Source organism: Argiope bruennichi, chromosome 4 (genome assembly GCF_947563725.1).
Source record: "Argiope bruennichi chromosome 4, qqArgBrue1.1, whole genome shotgun sequence".
Lineage (NCBI taxonomy): Eukaryota > Metazoa > Arthropoda > Arachnida > Araneae > Araneidae > Argiope > Argiope bruennichi.
This window is the reverse complement of record NC_079154.1, coordinates 78998113-79013981: the sequence shown is the minus strand read 5'-3', so window position 1 is coordinate 79013981 and position 15869 is coordinate 78998113. Positions and strand designations below refer to the sequence as shown.

The 15869-nt window shown below is 31.9% G+C and overlaps 1 protein-coding gene across 6 annotated transcripts; it reads left to right on the top strand.

Annotated features, from left to right (window-relative positions):
• Window positions 1-2961: 2961 nt before the first annotated feature.
• Window positions 2962-10383, top strand: LOC129965547 (uncharacterized protein F54H12.2-like). 6 transcript variants are annotated; one of them, XM_056079538.1, is made up of 3 exons: window positions 2962-6089; window positions 6184-6252; window positions 6395-10383. In XM_056079538.1, the coding sequence occupies exon 1, from the start codon at window positions 3182-3184 to the stop codon at window positions 4484-4486; it is 1305 nt and encodes a 434-aa protein (XP_055935513.1). In that variant the 5' UTR covers window positions 2962-3181; the 3' UTR covers window positions 4487-6089; window positions 6184-6252; window positions 6395-10383. The 6 variants fall into 6 exon arrangements, with proteins under 6 accessions (XP_055935513.1, XP_055935509.1, XP_055935511.1 ...); XM_056079534.1 differs by having other exon boundaries at window positions 6395-10382; XM_056079536.1 differs by having other exon boundaries at window positions 6165-6252; window positions 6395-10382.
• Window positions 10384-15869: the final 5486 nt, after the last annotated feature.

Here is a 15869-nt window from a genome sequence, read left to right as displayed (position 1 = left end):
CTATGCTTGGAATGAATATGGTGAATTGATGAAAGATAACGAAATCGTTAAAAACACAAACGTTATTGACTTATTTTCATATTTAATGAGAAATGTAAAGAAAGGTTATGAACCACATGGTTTTTCAGTGTTTTGGAGGGGTATTAAAGAGATAAAAATACCAACACGTTGGATTGGCAACCAGAAGCTAGTAGAAAATTTCGGGTTTGACACAGACGCAGGCGAGATCCAAAACGAAATTAATCTGAAATCTCCAGATTCAAAAGCAAAGAAGAAGAAGCAAAACTCGAAAAGAAAATGGAAAGAATATTAGAAGCAGCATATTACGATTTCGCAAACCCTGCATCATTTGGCGGAATAAAGAAACTATCAGCAATCTCTAAAGTTCCATATGAGAAAGCTAAACGCTGGTTAATGACCCAAGATACTTATTCGTTACATAAACCAGTTCGGTATAAATTTTCTCGGATGTCGACGCTTTCATATGGTATAAATGATTTATGGCAATGCGATCTTGTGGATTTACAGCATTTAGCAGAACATAATAATGGGTTTAAGTATTTACTCACCGTAATTGATGTATTTTCGAAGTATGCCTATGTTATACCTCTTAAAAGCAAAACTTCTGTGGCTGTAAAAAATGCTTTTGAAAAATTGTTACAGCAGGTTAAGCCTAAACACATTCAAAGCGATAAGGGCAAGGAATTTTACAATACGCAACTTCAGTCATTGTTTAAGAGGTACAACATTAACCACTATTCAGCTGAAGGTGATCATAAAGCTAGTGTTATTGAGAGGTTCAACAGAACTTTAAAAAACAAAATGTTCAGGGTATTCACATATAGAAAATCTTATAGATATGATGATGTGCTACAGTCACTAGTAAAGTCGTATAATGACAGTGAACATCGTAGCATTGGCATGGCACCTTCAAAAGTCACTCGTGATTTTGAACCACATATCTTCAAAAAATTATATGGTTACACATTGAAGAACTCGCGAGTGATTTTGAATAAGGGAGATTTAGTAAGAATATCGAAAGCGAATAAATCGTTCAGACGAGGATATTTACCAGGGTGGAGCGATGAGGTGTTTATGGTGTCAAAAGTATATCCCTCTTATCCAACTACATTCGAGCTTCAAGACCTTAAATCAGAAGCTATAAAAGGACGATTTTACGCAGAAGAACTCCAGAAAATATTGAAACGCCCTGAGGATTATTGGCATATAGAAAAGGTGCTTAAAACAAAGGGCAAAGGTACGAAGAAAGAATATTACGTGAAGTGGAAAGGCTTTGATAATCGGTTCAACTCGTGGGTAAAAGCAGCATGGATGAAGTGAACGATTTTTACATTACGCTTCCCAGCAACTCTAGCATGGATTACTTTCCAAAAAATACGCAAGCATCATTCAGAACGAAATTATCTCGTCCAATAATACTAACTGGTGAATGGGAAGTTGGTTTATCAGAAATATTCGTTCCTCGAACCTGGTTCAACATCGGAAATCATAATAATAAATATTCGATAACTTACGAGGAAACAAAATTGGTGGAAAAGGATTTTCTGGAGTACTCAATCAGAATAAAAATTGAACAGGGAACTTCTGATGAGGATATAATCGATAACATTAACCAAAGTATTGAAGCAATATGTGGACATTTCGTCTCTTTCGAATTGGATCACAAGAATATGAATATACTTATTGCTCCGAATTATGAACTACACTTGACAGCTGCTGATTCACCAAGATTGTTAACTATGTTAAACTTACCTAGAGAGGATAGAGTTATAAAAACATCGGAAAGTTTTATGTACAGAAAACCATCAAAGACAAACAAAGACAATATTTTCAAAATTATCGCTCGAAATATGAAAAGGCATTTTATAATTCGCGTCACCAGGTTTAATCATAAGTATACTGATATGGACAACATACATCACGAACTCTTTCAGCATATAAATCATAATCTAATGCAGACTGGTATAGGAGGTGCAGCGGATTTTATATTCGACTTTAAAGAAGATAAAGTAGAAATAACGGTTCAAAAGAATGTTGAACTCGAGTTTAAGTTATTATATGCCCCGTTGTTTATGCGAATGTTGGGCATGACGAAAGATATTGTTTTAACGGGTAGAACGTTACATGTTTTGCAAAAAATTGAAAGGCCTCCTATGAACGAATACTTCCGCGTGAGCATTACGGATAAACCAACAATTCCTGTGAAAATTAAAAAAACAGAGGATATGGAACTACAAGTCGGATTTTATAAAAACTCAGAGCAGTTGTTTGGATCTTTTAAACACCTTGCTTTTAATCATTTAGCGAACAATAAGATCAAAATTCATATACCAGAAAATTCAACTCTGACTTTACAAGAAGGATTAAGAGATCTTTTAGGTTTCAAAGAATCCACATTAAATGGCGGAACTCATATATCTGACTATCAATTGGAGTTAGATGGAGGAATCACCGAAATTTATGTCTATAGTGATATCATAGAATCGCACTTTGTAGGGGATACAATTGCTCCTTTACTCCGTATTATTCCTGTTATGTCGAAAAAAGAAGACCAAATAGTAATAAATTATCAAAGACCGCTGTATTTTCCTTTGCGCAAAAATTATATCGATTGCATAGAAATCGAATTGAGAAGTAGCTCTGGAGATGGTATAATTTTTACCAGTGGGAAATCACTCTTGGTTCTCTCCTTCCGTCGCAGAACACTATAAAACTATTACTTATTTTGTGATGAATCATTTTAAATCCGATCGTGAAAGAGAATGCATTTGGATCAAAAAGCTTGTGAAGATTATTACTGCTCGCAAGTGCAGGCTGGCGGTGGACCATATTTTCAGGGTGTTGGCCACCAAAGAGGATATGGAATGTTTTCAAATTTATTTCGATTTATTTCTCCCATAGCACTGAAAGCTGGAAAGTATTTAGGAAAACATCTTCTAAGCGCAGGTTCAAAAGTAATGTCAGATGTTGCTTCAGGTTCATCTCTTAAAGACTCGGCAAGATCGCGATTTCGCGAAACATCAAAACAAATAAAAGACGACATTATTCATAAAATTCAGAGCGGTTCGGGTATAAAAAGAAAGAAATTCCAGAAGAAAAATCATTCGCAACGTGTCAAGCGGAGCCGAAAGAAATTAAAGAAAGCAGACATATTTTCATAATGGATTCCCGAGCGTGTGCTTGCTTGCAGAGTGAATTAGACCTTTTTAACGTGAATCCTGTACAATTATCAACAGAAGACAGCTCATTCACTGAGATTTTTCCTGTTGCATCTCTGAATGAAAAGACGCCAATTGAATTTTACGTAAGCGGAAGTGGTGAACATTATCTGGACTTATCCCATACACTTTTGCATCTACAAGTGAAAATTAAAAAGAGAAATGGAGCAGTAATTGGAACGCCTGATCAAGTGGCTCCTATCAATTATCTCCTTAATACGATATTTTCTGAATGTTCAGTTACATTAAATGACAAGCAGGTTTCTTCGCAAGCTAACTACGCATATAGATGTATTTTCGATGCTTTGCTTTCACCTCGAGCTGTTCAAGAATCAATGCTAACATCGGGTCTTTTCTACAAAGACGCTGCTTCTAAGCATGAATCAGTAGAACTAGCTAATGTTGGTGATAATGCAAATTCCGGTTACCAAACTAGATATAACATCTGCAAAGATAGTAAACTTATAGATATGATAGGTCCATTACATTTCGATCTAGGCAATCAGAGCAAATGTCTTATAAATTCGGTGAATCTTCGGATCAAATTAGAAAGAAATAAGGATTCTTTTGCTCTGATGTCAGCCACGCAAGATTTTAAAGTAGTTATATATCATGCATCATTATTTGTTAGGAAAATTAAAGTCGCTCCCTCAGTCGTGATTGCCCATGAATTAGCTTTAAGCAAGGGAGTTATAAAAATGCCTATTCGCAGAACAGAAGTGAAATCATTCGCACTTTCTTCAGGAATGCAATCAATAACTATCCCTAATGCGTTCATTGGACAATTACCGACACGACTTATAATGGGTATGGTATCTAATGCTGCATTTAATGGGGATTTTTCAAAAAATCCATTCAATTTCAAGCATTATGATTTATCATATCTTTGTATATTAGATGGCAATCGTATGATTCCGTCAAAGCCCTTTCAACCAAAATTTGATAATTCTAACAGTTACAGCAGATGTTATATGAGTCTATTTACTGATTTGGGTAGATATCATAAAGATCAAGACATTAATATAAGTTACACTGAATATAAAGATGGGTATACGCTGTTCGCTGTAGATTTGACGCCCGATCTCAACGCGGACGGAATGCATGAAAGTATTTCACGCAATGGTAATTTAACTATTGATATAAAATTCAGCAAAGCATTATCTGAAACTGTAAATTTAATAGTTTTTTCAGAGTATCGAAATACTATAGAAATCGACAAAAGTCGCAGTATTTTTTCAGATTTTTGAAAATGGATAGCACAACTTTGTGCAGACTTGCATGCAGCGACTTCCGTCTACGTTCTAAATTTGGAGGTGTATACGCTTCAGATGAATTGCCTAAGACAATAGATAGTTATTCATGTTTTATTGTAAATTTAGATCCTAAAACAAAACCGGGAAGTCATTGGGTTGCAATAGCATTTCGGAATAATAAATGTTACTATTTTTGTAGTTACGCTTCTGTGCCGAATAACAAATATATTTTAAAGTTCATAGAAAATAACGCTGCAAATTTTGCTTGGAACAAATGTAGATATCAAAGCTTAGTGTCGTATACTTGTGGTCATTTTTGCCTTCATTTCTTGTACAATTTTGTGAGAAAGCAAACTTTGTCACCTCTAGATTCTAATAAAATTGAAAATAACGAGAAGTTTATTAAAAAATTTGTAGCTAGCAAATTTCGTTTACAAAATTGCTGCTTTTCTCCATATTCAAATCAAATTTGTGAAGCTCGTGATTTCAGAAATAGATGTCTTTAGACATGTTTCAACAGAATATAATTATATATGCTCTCTCTATAAGCTCTCTATATAAATTTAACATATTTTTTTGGAGGTCACTTTTCATACAGAGCATATAAAAGAGATACACTAACTGGGGAATTCTCATTGTGCTTCAACTGATTCAGCAGAAACGATGACTTCCGAACTGAGATATGGCTTTATGTACTTGAAGCGTACTGGATCAGCTTATATGATTCATTGCTTCACCGATTCCCTTTACGAAAATATGATATCCTGTGTTCAAGCTGCGAACTCCTATCAAATGGATACAGTTGATTCAGACTGCAGATTGAAGATTGCCTATTTCAAGGTTCTCAACAATAATGATATTGTCAGAGAACTCCATAACGGTTCTGCTATGAATTATCGACAGACATTTGATTGTAAAACGTAATACAAAGCGAACTTCGGCGAATCAATTACTCATGATTCAAAGATCTGCAATGGAATTGTGGACAACTTCAAAGAAAATAAATGTAAATACTAAACTATACAGCTAAGATACTGAGAATAGCTCAGCATTGTAAACTCTATATAAAATTGTAATACTAAGCAGCACTAACTGTCATTTAATGTAACATCATCAATGAATCGATGTTCTACATGCATAAGCAACACGAAGAAACTGATTGTACCACTCGATGTAATATTTTAACAATCCCTGAATAAAAATATAATTTAACTGTATAATTGCGTCTGTCTTATTTTGCTTCGCTACATCAATATGTTTTTTGTAATATCCTATATCACCGTAAAATTACGTTGTTTTATTCTCAAGGTGGTGAAAGTGGGTTAAGGTAGGAAAATGCACATAAAGTTATTTTAAAATTACTTTAAGGTCACCAGTTCAGGGAGAACAAGGCGTTCCTGGGAAATTCTACAGATAATAAACAATTATTCCATTGCCACTTACATAAACAGGGGTATAAATATAAGCTACATCAGCCTTTGTACATATACTACCGATCTTGTTGAAGACTTCATCTTCATCTCTGTCTCCGTCTTCCTCAGAGTGCGTGTATCTAAGTACTACTCAGCTATCATGGACAGTCACAAAGCGAGCGTCAGTAAGTGATTGCATTTTCATATTCTTTTTAGATTGCTAAGCATGTGTAACATAATTTTTTAAAAATAAAGTTAAGTTTTCACACTTCCTAATAGGCTTAACTGATAGCGATTCAGACGGCGAGCAGTTATTTCCCCTTCCTTCCAAGGAAAAGCATACAAGCGGTAAATTAGATTTGATTTTATAAGTCAATTTAGACTTTAGATTTTTAAATTCCCAAAGAAAAAACATGACGGTAAAATGTAAAATCATTTTACATTTTGTATCTTTAGATTTAATTTCAAAATATTATCCCTTTTCTGATAGCTAAAAGAAAATCAAACGATGAGAAAAAAGAGGAGTCCACCAAAAGAGCAAAGAATTTCGAGTATAATTTTTCTGATCCGACAGAAGAGAAAAAGCTCATACCCCCAATAAGCGCTTACCTAGGAAAAGGGATTAACATCAGCATCAAGGAATACAGAAAGTCCTATTATCTTGCTTTCCAAAAGAATGTTGGAGATGAAACAAAGAACAGATTCAACATGAATCTTGACCAATTGGGAGCTTTAAAAAAAGCTATAAATGTGTTTGCAGAACATATAAAGAAAAATTGACATTCACGAGTTAAATGAAAATTTTGTAAAAAAATTGAACTAACTTGACAATTTTCCCTATATTCATCTTCTTAGAATGTCGTTTAATAGAATAGAATCAAGTTTTAGAGGTTATATTTCAGCTTACCGACACTCTCCGATACACTCTGATCCCTACAACTTATATAACGAAATTCGAGAAAACATTTTCTTACTCTTATTAGAGCAAAACCTACCTTTCCGTCTTTTAATATGCATAAGCATTGAATTTATTAAAGATACTCATCCTGACAATTTACTGCAAAACGCTTACTTCTGTTCATTTGCTGAACGCATAATATCATATAACCAAGTAAAAAGTAAAGTTAAAAGCTGTTTTCAGAAAATATTCAATTCCATTGAAACATATATCCAAAACGGTAGTGGTTGGGTTATTAATAAAATTAACTTTTTAGATGTTAATATCGGACAGTACAGAGAACCGCGGGGAGGTTGCGGTAATATAAAATTACCTGACTGTTTAAAAAAAAAAAGAACTCTTCTAAATATACGTTGCGATGATCACAAATGCTTCATATATAGTTGCTTAGCTCATCTCTTTCCTCCTGAAAAAAATTCTAATGCTCCAAGCAGTTACCAAAATAAACTAAAATACTTAAAATTGAAAAATGTAACCTTCCCCATGAAACTCTCTAACATAAAGCATTTTGAAAGTATCAACAGCTTAAAGATAAATATTTTTACTTATGACAAAGAAGTTTTCCCCATATATATCAGTAATAAAAAGTTGGGTTCGGAAATAAATTTACTTCTGTATAAAGAGCATTACTTCTTAATTAAAAATCTAAATCGTTTATTAAACTCCAAAAAAGGGATTCATCATTATTGCTCGCGATGCCTGATTGGATTTCAGAGGCGAAATAGTCTTGTAGATCATAAGCGAGTGTGTTGCCAAAATGCCCCCCAAAAACTATCCCCGCCTAAAATAAACACTGTAAAATTTACTAGCATTTACAAAATGTTGTTCCATCCTTTTATTTTGTATGCGGATTTTGAATGCATAACGAAAAATATATCTACTGTTTTACCAAATACATCTCAGAGTTTTTCAGCCAACCTAGAGCATCACGAACCAATCAGTTTCGCATTAATAGCAATTAATATAAAAAATGAAATAATATATCACAAATTCTATTGCGGAGAAAATCCAGTACAAATATTTTTAAAAACAATAAAAAAATTAGCAAAATCTTTATTTAAAAGACTATCATGCAATAAACCAATGATCGAGGAAAATATACCAACGGGAAAGCCTAGCACATGTTACATATGCAAGTTAAAATTTGAACCGAGTGATCGCATTGTCAGAGATCATTGCCATGTTTTAGGCATATTTAGAGGTTTCTGTCACAATTCATGCAATTTAAATTTAAAAAGAAGTAATTTCATTCCTGTAGTCATTCACAACCTTAAGGGGTACGATTCTCACTTATTGTTAAAACATATGTCTCCAGAATTCGCGCATCAGATTGATATAATTCCGACGAATAGTCAAAAATTTACTAGTTTCACCCTCGATAATTACATTAAATTTATTGATTCGTACGCATTTCTTGATTCTTCCTTATCTTCTCTTGTAGAAATTTTGAAAATTTCTGAACATCGGTTTGACATTTTTGATTCTTTTTTCCAAAATAAAACAAATAGAAACTTACTCAAACAAAAAGGATTTTTTCCTTATAGCTATTTTTCATCAAAAGATATTTTAAAACAAAAGACATTTCCACCTCACGAAGCCTTTTTTAACATTTTGACGAATTCGAACATAACAAAAAAAGAATACAAACACGCACTGAGGGTTTACCAAGAATTTCATTGTAAAAATTTTCAAGATTACCTTGAATTGTATCAAAATACAGATACAATTCTTTTAGCTGAAGTATTTCAATCGTTTCGACAAACAAGCATGATGCACTATCATTTGGACCCTGCTCATTTCCTAACTATTGCTGATTTAACGTGGCATTCTGGTTTAAAATTCACAGGTCAGGAATTAAAATTGTTATCGAATGTAGAAGACTATGTCTTACTTGAGACTCAAATGAGAGGTGGAATTTGCTTTCTCGGTCAAAGATATGCCCAGGCAAATAATCCATATCTTTCTTGTTATAACCCCGATGAACCTACAAATTATATTGTGAATTTAGATGTTAACAATCTTTACGGACATTGCATGTCTGAATATCTACCTGTGGGGGATTTTCGTTGGCTTTCACCTGAAGAAATAGCTGTTTTTGATTTAGCAAATGTATCTCGATACTCAGAAACGGGATATTTATTAGAGGTAGATTTACTATATGATAAATCAGCTCATGATTTCCATGATTTTCCCTTAGCAGCAGAACACTTAAATATAAATAAACAAATGTTATCAGATTATCAAAAAAAAATATTGTCTGAAAAAAATATTCCATTCACCGAGTGTAAAAAGTTAACACCAAATTTTTATCCAAAGAAACGCTACATTTTACACTACAGGAACTTAAAATACTATTTAAAGCATGGGATGTCTTTAAAAAAAATTTATCGGATCTTGGCTTTTTCACAATCAGACTGGTTGCGAAGCTATATAAATTTTAATAATGAAAAACGCCAACAAGCCAAAAGCGAGTTTGAAAAATCTTTCTTTAAAAAAATGAATAATGCTTTTTTCGGCAAAACATGCCAAAACGTCAGAAAAAGAATTAACTTAAAGACTGCTCTTACACCCGCTGAATGTAGAAAGCATTTAGCAAGTCCTTTACTTGAATACTTTGAGAGCATAAACGAAGACTTCGCTGTCTTTAAGATGAAAAAAATTAATCTAGTTCTCGACAAACCAATTTATGTAGGATTTTGCGTGCTTGAGCTAGCTAAATTACACATGTATACTTTATATTACTCTAAGTTCAAAAAATATTATAAAGAAAATTGCAAACTCTTATACACAGATACTGATTCTCTATTCATGCAAATATTTACAAATAATGTTTACAAAGATTTTAAAAACGAATTTTTTGATATCATGGATCTAAGCAACTATCCATCTTCAAGTGAATTTTTTAATTCGGAGAACCAAAATAAGTTAGGGTTTTTAAAAGACGAAACGAAATCTAAACCTATTTCAGAATTTATCGGTTTACGATGCAAAATGTACAGCTACAAATGTGAAAATACTGAAACGAAAAAGGCAAAAGGTGTAAAACAGAGTTGTTTAAGAAACATAACACATGAACATTTTAAAACCTCTTTACTTAATGAAACGATTCATCGTCACGAGCAATATTCTATACAGTCAAAATCACATATTCTTTCTACAACCATATCAAACAAAATTTCTTTATCTCCGTTTTACGATAAAATATTTTTGAATGAGGATGGTGTGACCGGAAAATGCTTTGGTCACTATTCCTTGCTTGAAGAATAATGGTAGTATAATTTTCGTTTATTTTTATGTTCTTCAAAAAAAAATTTTTTTTGAAAAACTATTAAGCATTCAATAGCTACCTTCTGTTAAGGGGAAAATTGTCTCTTAGTTCAATTTTATTTCACATGCTTTGTAAGTGAATCAAATGTTTACTCAGATCGACTGGTTGGACTGAGTTTTTTCATGGTTTTCTCAGTCTATAACGCAAATGCGAACCAATATAAGAAGATCTTCCATGAGATATTATTAATAAATACCAAGAACATTTTATTTTTTAATGTAATCAATTTTTATACTATTTTTGCATGTACATATATATATGATTCAAGTTGTTGTTTTTATCTTAGTTAATATTGTATTAATTGTTTGCACTGTTTTTCGAATGAAATGAAAATAATTTGTATTCATATCCTTTCTTTATATACATTTCTTTCTTATATTCACATGCTTTGTAAGTGAATCAAATGTTTACTCAGATCGACTGGTTGGACTGAGTCTTTTCATGGTTTTCTCAGTCTATAACGCAAATCGAACCAATATAAGATCTTCCATGAGATATTATTAATAAATACCAAGAACATTTTATTTTTTAATGTAATCAATTTTTATACTATTTTTGCATGTACATATATATATATATATGATTCAAGTTGTTGTTTTGTCTTACTTAATATTGTATTAATTGTTTGCACTGCTTTTTCGAATGAAATGAAAATAATTTGTATTCATATCCTTTCTTTATACATATATTTCTTTCTTATATATACAATAAAAATCGTTCAACAATTATCAGTCTGTGCCTCTTTTTTTTTGAGTGGGAATAAAATTTATAACCTTGCAGAAAACATTGCTCGCTCTTTTAGTAGTATAGAGATGATGGTTTTCATATAAAAAGTTTTTATATGAGAGCCATCATTTAGTGAAAGGTACTTTTTATATGAGAGCCATCATCTAGTGAAAGGTACTTTTTATATGAGAGCCATCATCTAGTGAAAGGTACTTTTTATATGAGAGCCATCATCTAGTGAAAGGTACTTTTTATATGAGAGCCATCATCTCTATACTACTACTATAGTGTTACGGATTTCCCCGGATTCGCCTGTAGTGGGTGTATAGTGTGAAAACAATCAGACCTCAGTAGAAGACAACGACGACATTTATTTACACAAAGAACACGCGTACACAGACGAGACAAATACCAAGACGACAACTATATACAGCCGAGACGAACACACAGGACAGCACACAGCAGCACACGACAGCAAACAGTAGCCCACACGTCGTAATCGACCACAGCACACAAAGTGGCCAGACAGAATCCAGCAGGAGAGGGAATCCTCGGAGTTTGCTCTACGGTGTTTCCAAACGGCTGAAGTTCTCACTGTCACCTCGCTTTAGCTGTATCCAACTGCCGACTCACTACCACACGACTGGCTACTCCACACGCAACTTGATGCTGCTTCCACAATAGACAACAGGACTCAACACACAGCCCAATTCAGCAATAGCTTGGGCTCCACACATCCCTGGCATTCCGCCGTTGCTTCGCTATCCTCTTGAAGACTCGTGACTTGTCTACGATTCCGATCTAGTTCATTGTAGCTTGAGACTTCCGTCCTTTTATAGTTCTTGGGAAGCGGGCCGAGAACAGGGCGTATCTTAGTTCCTATTGGACGGATCGTTAAAATTCCCGAAATTTCCAGCATTATCTATTTTGTCGCCACAGTCGTTACCAAGTCGCCAAACGGTCACCAAACTCTGGGATCCCCGACTAGGCACCCGAGCAACATCCAATACAAATGATTATAAATCGATCATTCCTGTGATAGAACTAACCGTGCTGGGAAGCAGCATTACTGGTTTGTAACAATAGACTATTTGGTATCATTACTATAACTGCAGGCACAAGATCAGCGGACCAAATTTCCTTAATTTAAGTCACTGTGTTTCTGCATGATTTTGAATACTTGTGAAAAAACATATCGACAGACAATCAATCCTTTGACTGACTTAGTACCAAAGGATCAATATTTTAGATGCTAAGCTGGTGAACAAGATTTTATTTGTCTGGCTCTATATGTTTTCAAGATATAATTTTCGAACAATCAGGTAGATAGACTTTCTCTGAATAGATTTCTTACAAAGTGTAAATAACACTTTATAATAATTATTAATTATAATAATTAATAATTTTACATAATGTAAAAAATACTTTAAAAAATTTCCAGCGATACTAGTCTTATTCCGGTATAATTTTTTTCTCTAATATTTTTAATTACATTTTTTTTAAAAATATTTCTTTTTTTTTTCTTGGCAGTTTATTTACTGGGCCTTTACTCATACACGTTGAGATTATAATAAATACATTTTACAATTAAAATGTTCTCTCTTTTATTTGGTTAAGAGTAAATTTCATGAATAAAATAAAGATACCGTTTCAATTCAGTATATATTTATTTAAAATAATGAAACGTGATAATTAAAAAATATCTAATTTGTTCCATTTGGCCTCTTTCCGCCTTATGTTGCCACATAAAATAATTTCATTTTAGAAAAAAGAAATAAATGAATACGATAGAAATTTTAATAACATTTCAGTCATTCAATAAGAGGTTATAGCAGTCATAATTCTAAAATTAAATAAGATTAGAAAATTGGAATTTTTTATCATTGTGTCCAACTGTTCATTTGTCTAACAAAAACAAACCATTAAAATTAAGATTGCGAAACATCTGAATACATATACCCAGCCATTCTTCTTTAGAAATTTAAAATAGGCACTTTCAGATGCAAAGTTATTGAAGAGAACTTTTATAAAACTGCTTTAGAAGAATATATTATCATAAATTTTCTCTTGTCTGATTCGGTTTTAATGAAACTGAACAGGCGTTCTGTCAAAAATAATGTGCAATTCATATTATCTTGAAATCTTGGTTCATTTATCGCAGTTATGTATTTCCGAGAGAGCAACATTTTGAAATTGCTGGATGACGTCACGAGGAACAATAGATAACGATATAACTTGCGGAGTCACAGCGCCTCAGGGGATCAGGTTAATCTACCATTGCAAATGAGCGTCGTTAGCAGGGCTGCCACTATTGGCGATTTATTGCAAATGGCTGGCAGCATACTTAGCATTTTTTTTTCGCGTGTGTGTGCGTATTTGAGACAGAGATGGTTTCTGAATTAACATTTTGTGAAACTCTTTTTGATAAAACAATTTTATTTAAATGCTTCTTATAAATAAAATTAGATTAAAAGACATTTATAATGTTTATTAATGTTTGTTTTTTAACAAAAAATTTTAAACTGTCTTTAAAATTGAAGCAAAAAAAAAAAAAAAAAAAAAAAAAAAACATTGAACTTGTGTGACGTATAACATAAACAGTTTTAATACATACAGCACAACATAAACAGTTTTAATATATACAGTACAACATAAACAGTTTTAATATATATAGTACAAAATTAACAGTATTAATTTAAATAAACGAAACATTCTGGACTTTAATCTGGCGAGAAAAAGGAATCCAATCCATATTTAATACGTAATTAAGATTACGTAATTTTTAATAATTAAACTAATTAAATAAATAAGTAACTTTAAGACAATCATTCGAAATTCGAAGGTAAAATGCAGAAAGATATATACATAATAATATATAAAGATATAATTTACAAAATAATATATAATTATGTTTTATTATTAAAAATATTGTTGTTGTTTTAGATTATTTCACGATCATTGGTTATATTGTGGGTTGAATAATAGAATCAGGTAATTACAAAATTGATAAATTATGGTTAAATGCAAAAAATTATTCTTTAGATTATATTCATCATATACAATACAATGCAGTATAGTTATTCAATATTCAAAGTTCAGTTTTGTTTAATTATATTAACGTCCCGTTTTAAAGCAACACTAGTGTTATTTTGAGCCGCGGTCAGATGACGAGGATAACAATTTAGCTGGCACACCCTCTCTAAACCTCCTCACCACACCAGCAGGAATGGTTGTGGAGGAGAAATTAACATGCATTAAAAATCAATAACGTTAGTAATATATTAATATGAATTGTTTATTATTCCATACAGAAATGAATTTCTAACTATGTAAGGTCAGAACCTCAACTTATATACGTTCCACAGAATTTCGTTCAAAATTTATATACTGTCCACAGAATTTCGAATTATGAAGTGAGATCTCTGCTAGAAAACCCCCATTGATTAAATAATAGTGAGCCAAACATTAAACTCACAACACTAAATTCAGAATCTAGATGAATGGAAAGCACTTTTTCGATCTAGTATGAACAGTTGAATATTTATAATGCTCTAAATATTAAGAATTCTCTGGGTTTTTTCTGAAGAACAAAGCTTTCTTTATTCTGTTATTTTACGGTGACTAGATTAAAACAAAGTTAATGTTGAGAAAAAGATTTTATTTAAAAAAAAATTAAAAACAAAGTTAACTTTGAAAAATGTTCAAAAATCTATATTTACAGAAGTAACTGATTGTGTATTTGTGTGTGCGTGGCTGCGATATGTAGACAAATTTATTGTACTTACGGCTATGAAATTTGTCACACAGAAAATCGTAATTGCGATGCGTTTCGAAGTTGGAATTAATTAATGTAGAAAACGTTTCACTTAATTTTTTTGGTTGATTTTTCACACTATTTGTCTCCTGTAATATGGTTTCTAATCATCGTAGAAAAAAATATATCTTCATTCCGGGAAAAAAAAACTAATGCTGTTTTAAAGGGTTTTTTCCCCCCACCTCTGATATATAATTTTTATATAAAATAAATTCGAATTCATTTGCAGAACATTTTTTAATTTTATTATCTGATTCTCTTTTTTATTTTTTTTCCCAAGAAATCTTCTTTTTCAGTCATTTATTTCGATCTTTATCGTCTGTTGTTCACCAGGTGGTATTACGACCATGAAGAAACATTAAATATGCAAAAACTAGTATTATTCTTTTGACTTCCTTTTCATAGCTTTATGAATTTGAATTTGACGAATGTAATATTTTTATAAATATGTGTACTTCATACACGATAAATAAAAAGGGAACTCATTTATAACATCCATTTAGATCAAATCAATACATTTTTTCACAAGTGTTCCTATTCACAGAGAGCAAAAATATTACCTAGCATTTATCTGCCGTTTGACGCTCGCAATGAACCACTTAACTATTTTATTTTCTTTACTTTCTAATAAGACGACACCTTCTATTTTGGGAATATTTTCTTATTTTGATTCAAATGGAAATCCATTGAATACTTGACTTATCTATGTATTCGAAGTAATTTTAATATTGAATTATAATCGTAATGAATAGTTTACTTTTTGCTTACAGCTATCAAAATTCGATAAATCGATGCACGTATGCACTCGGACAAAACAGTTAAGCGGTTAAAGAAAATGTGAATACATTTTTATTTAAGACATTTATTCCGGTGCTCATTGCCCTTCTATCTATAGTGAAAGTATTAAATATGTTTATTTTTATTCAAATAGTCATGATGATAGTAAAATAAATTTTTAATTAGAAGAATTAATGTAATTACAAAAAAAACCCGAAAGTCATTGTATCAGTGTAATTAAGAAGAAATATATAATTTTGAATTTTATAACAGCTGAACTATATTTTTTGACAGTCAATAAATTTATTCATGAAATATATATATATATATATATATTCGTTCAATAATTTTATTGTAGTTTT

Excerpts from the sequence above, each read along its gene's own strand:
- LOC129965547 (XM_056079537.1), top strand. The coding sequence starts at position 6,761 with ATGTCGTTTAATAGAATAGAATCAAGTTTTAGAGGTTATATTTCAGCT.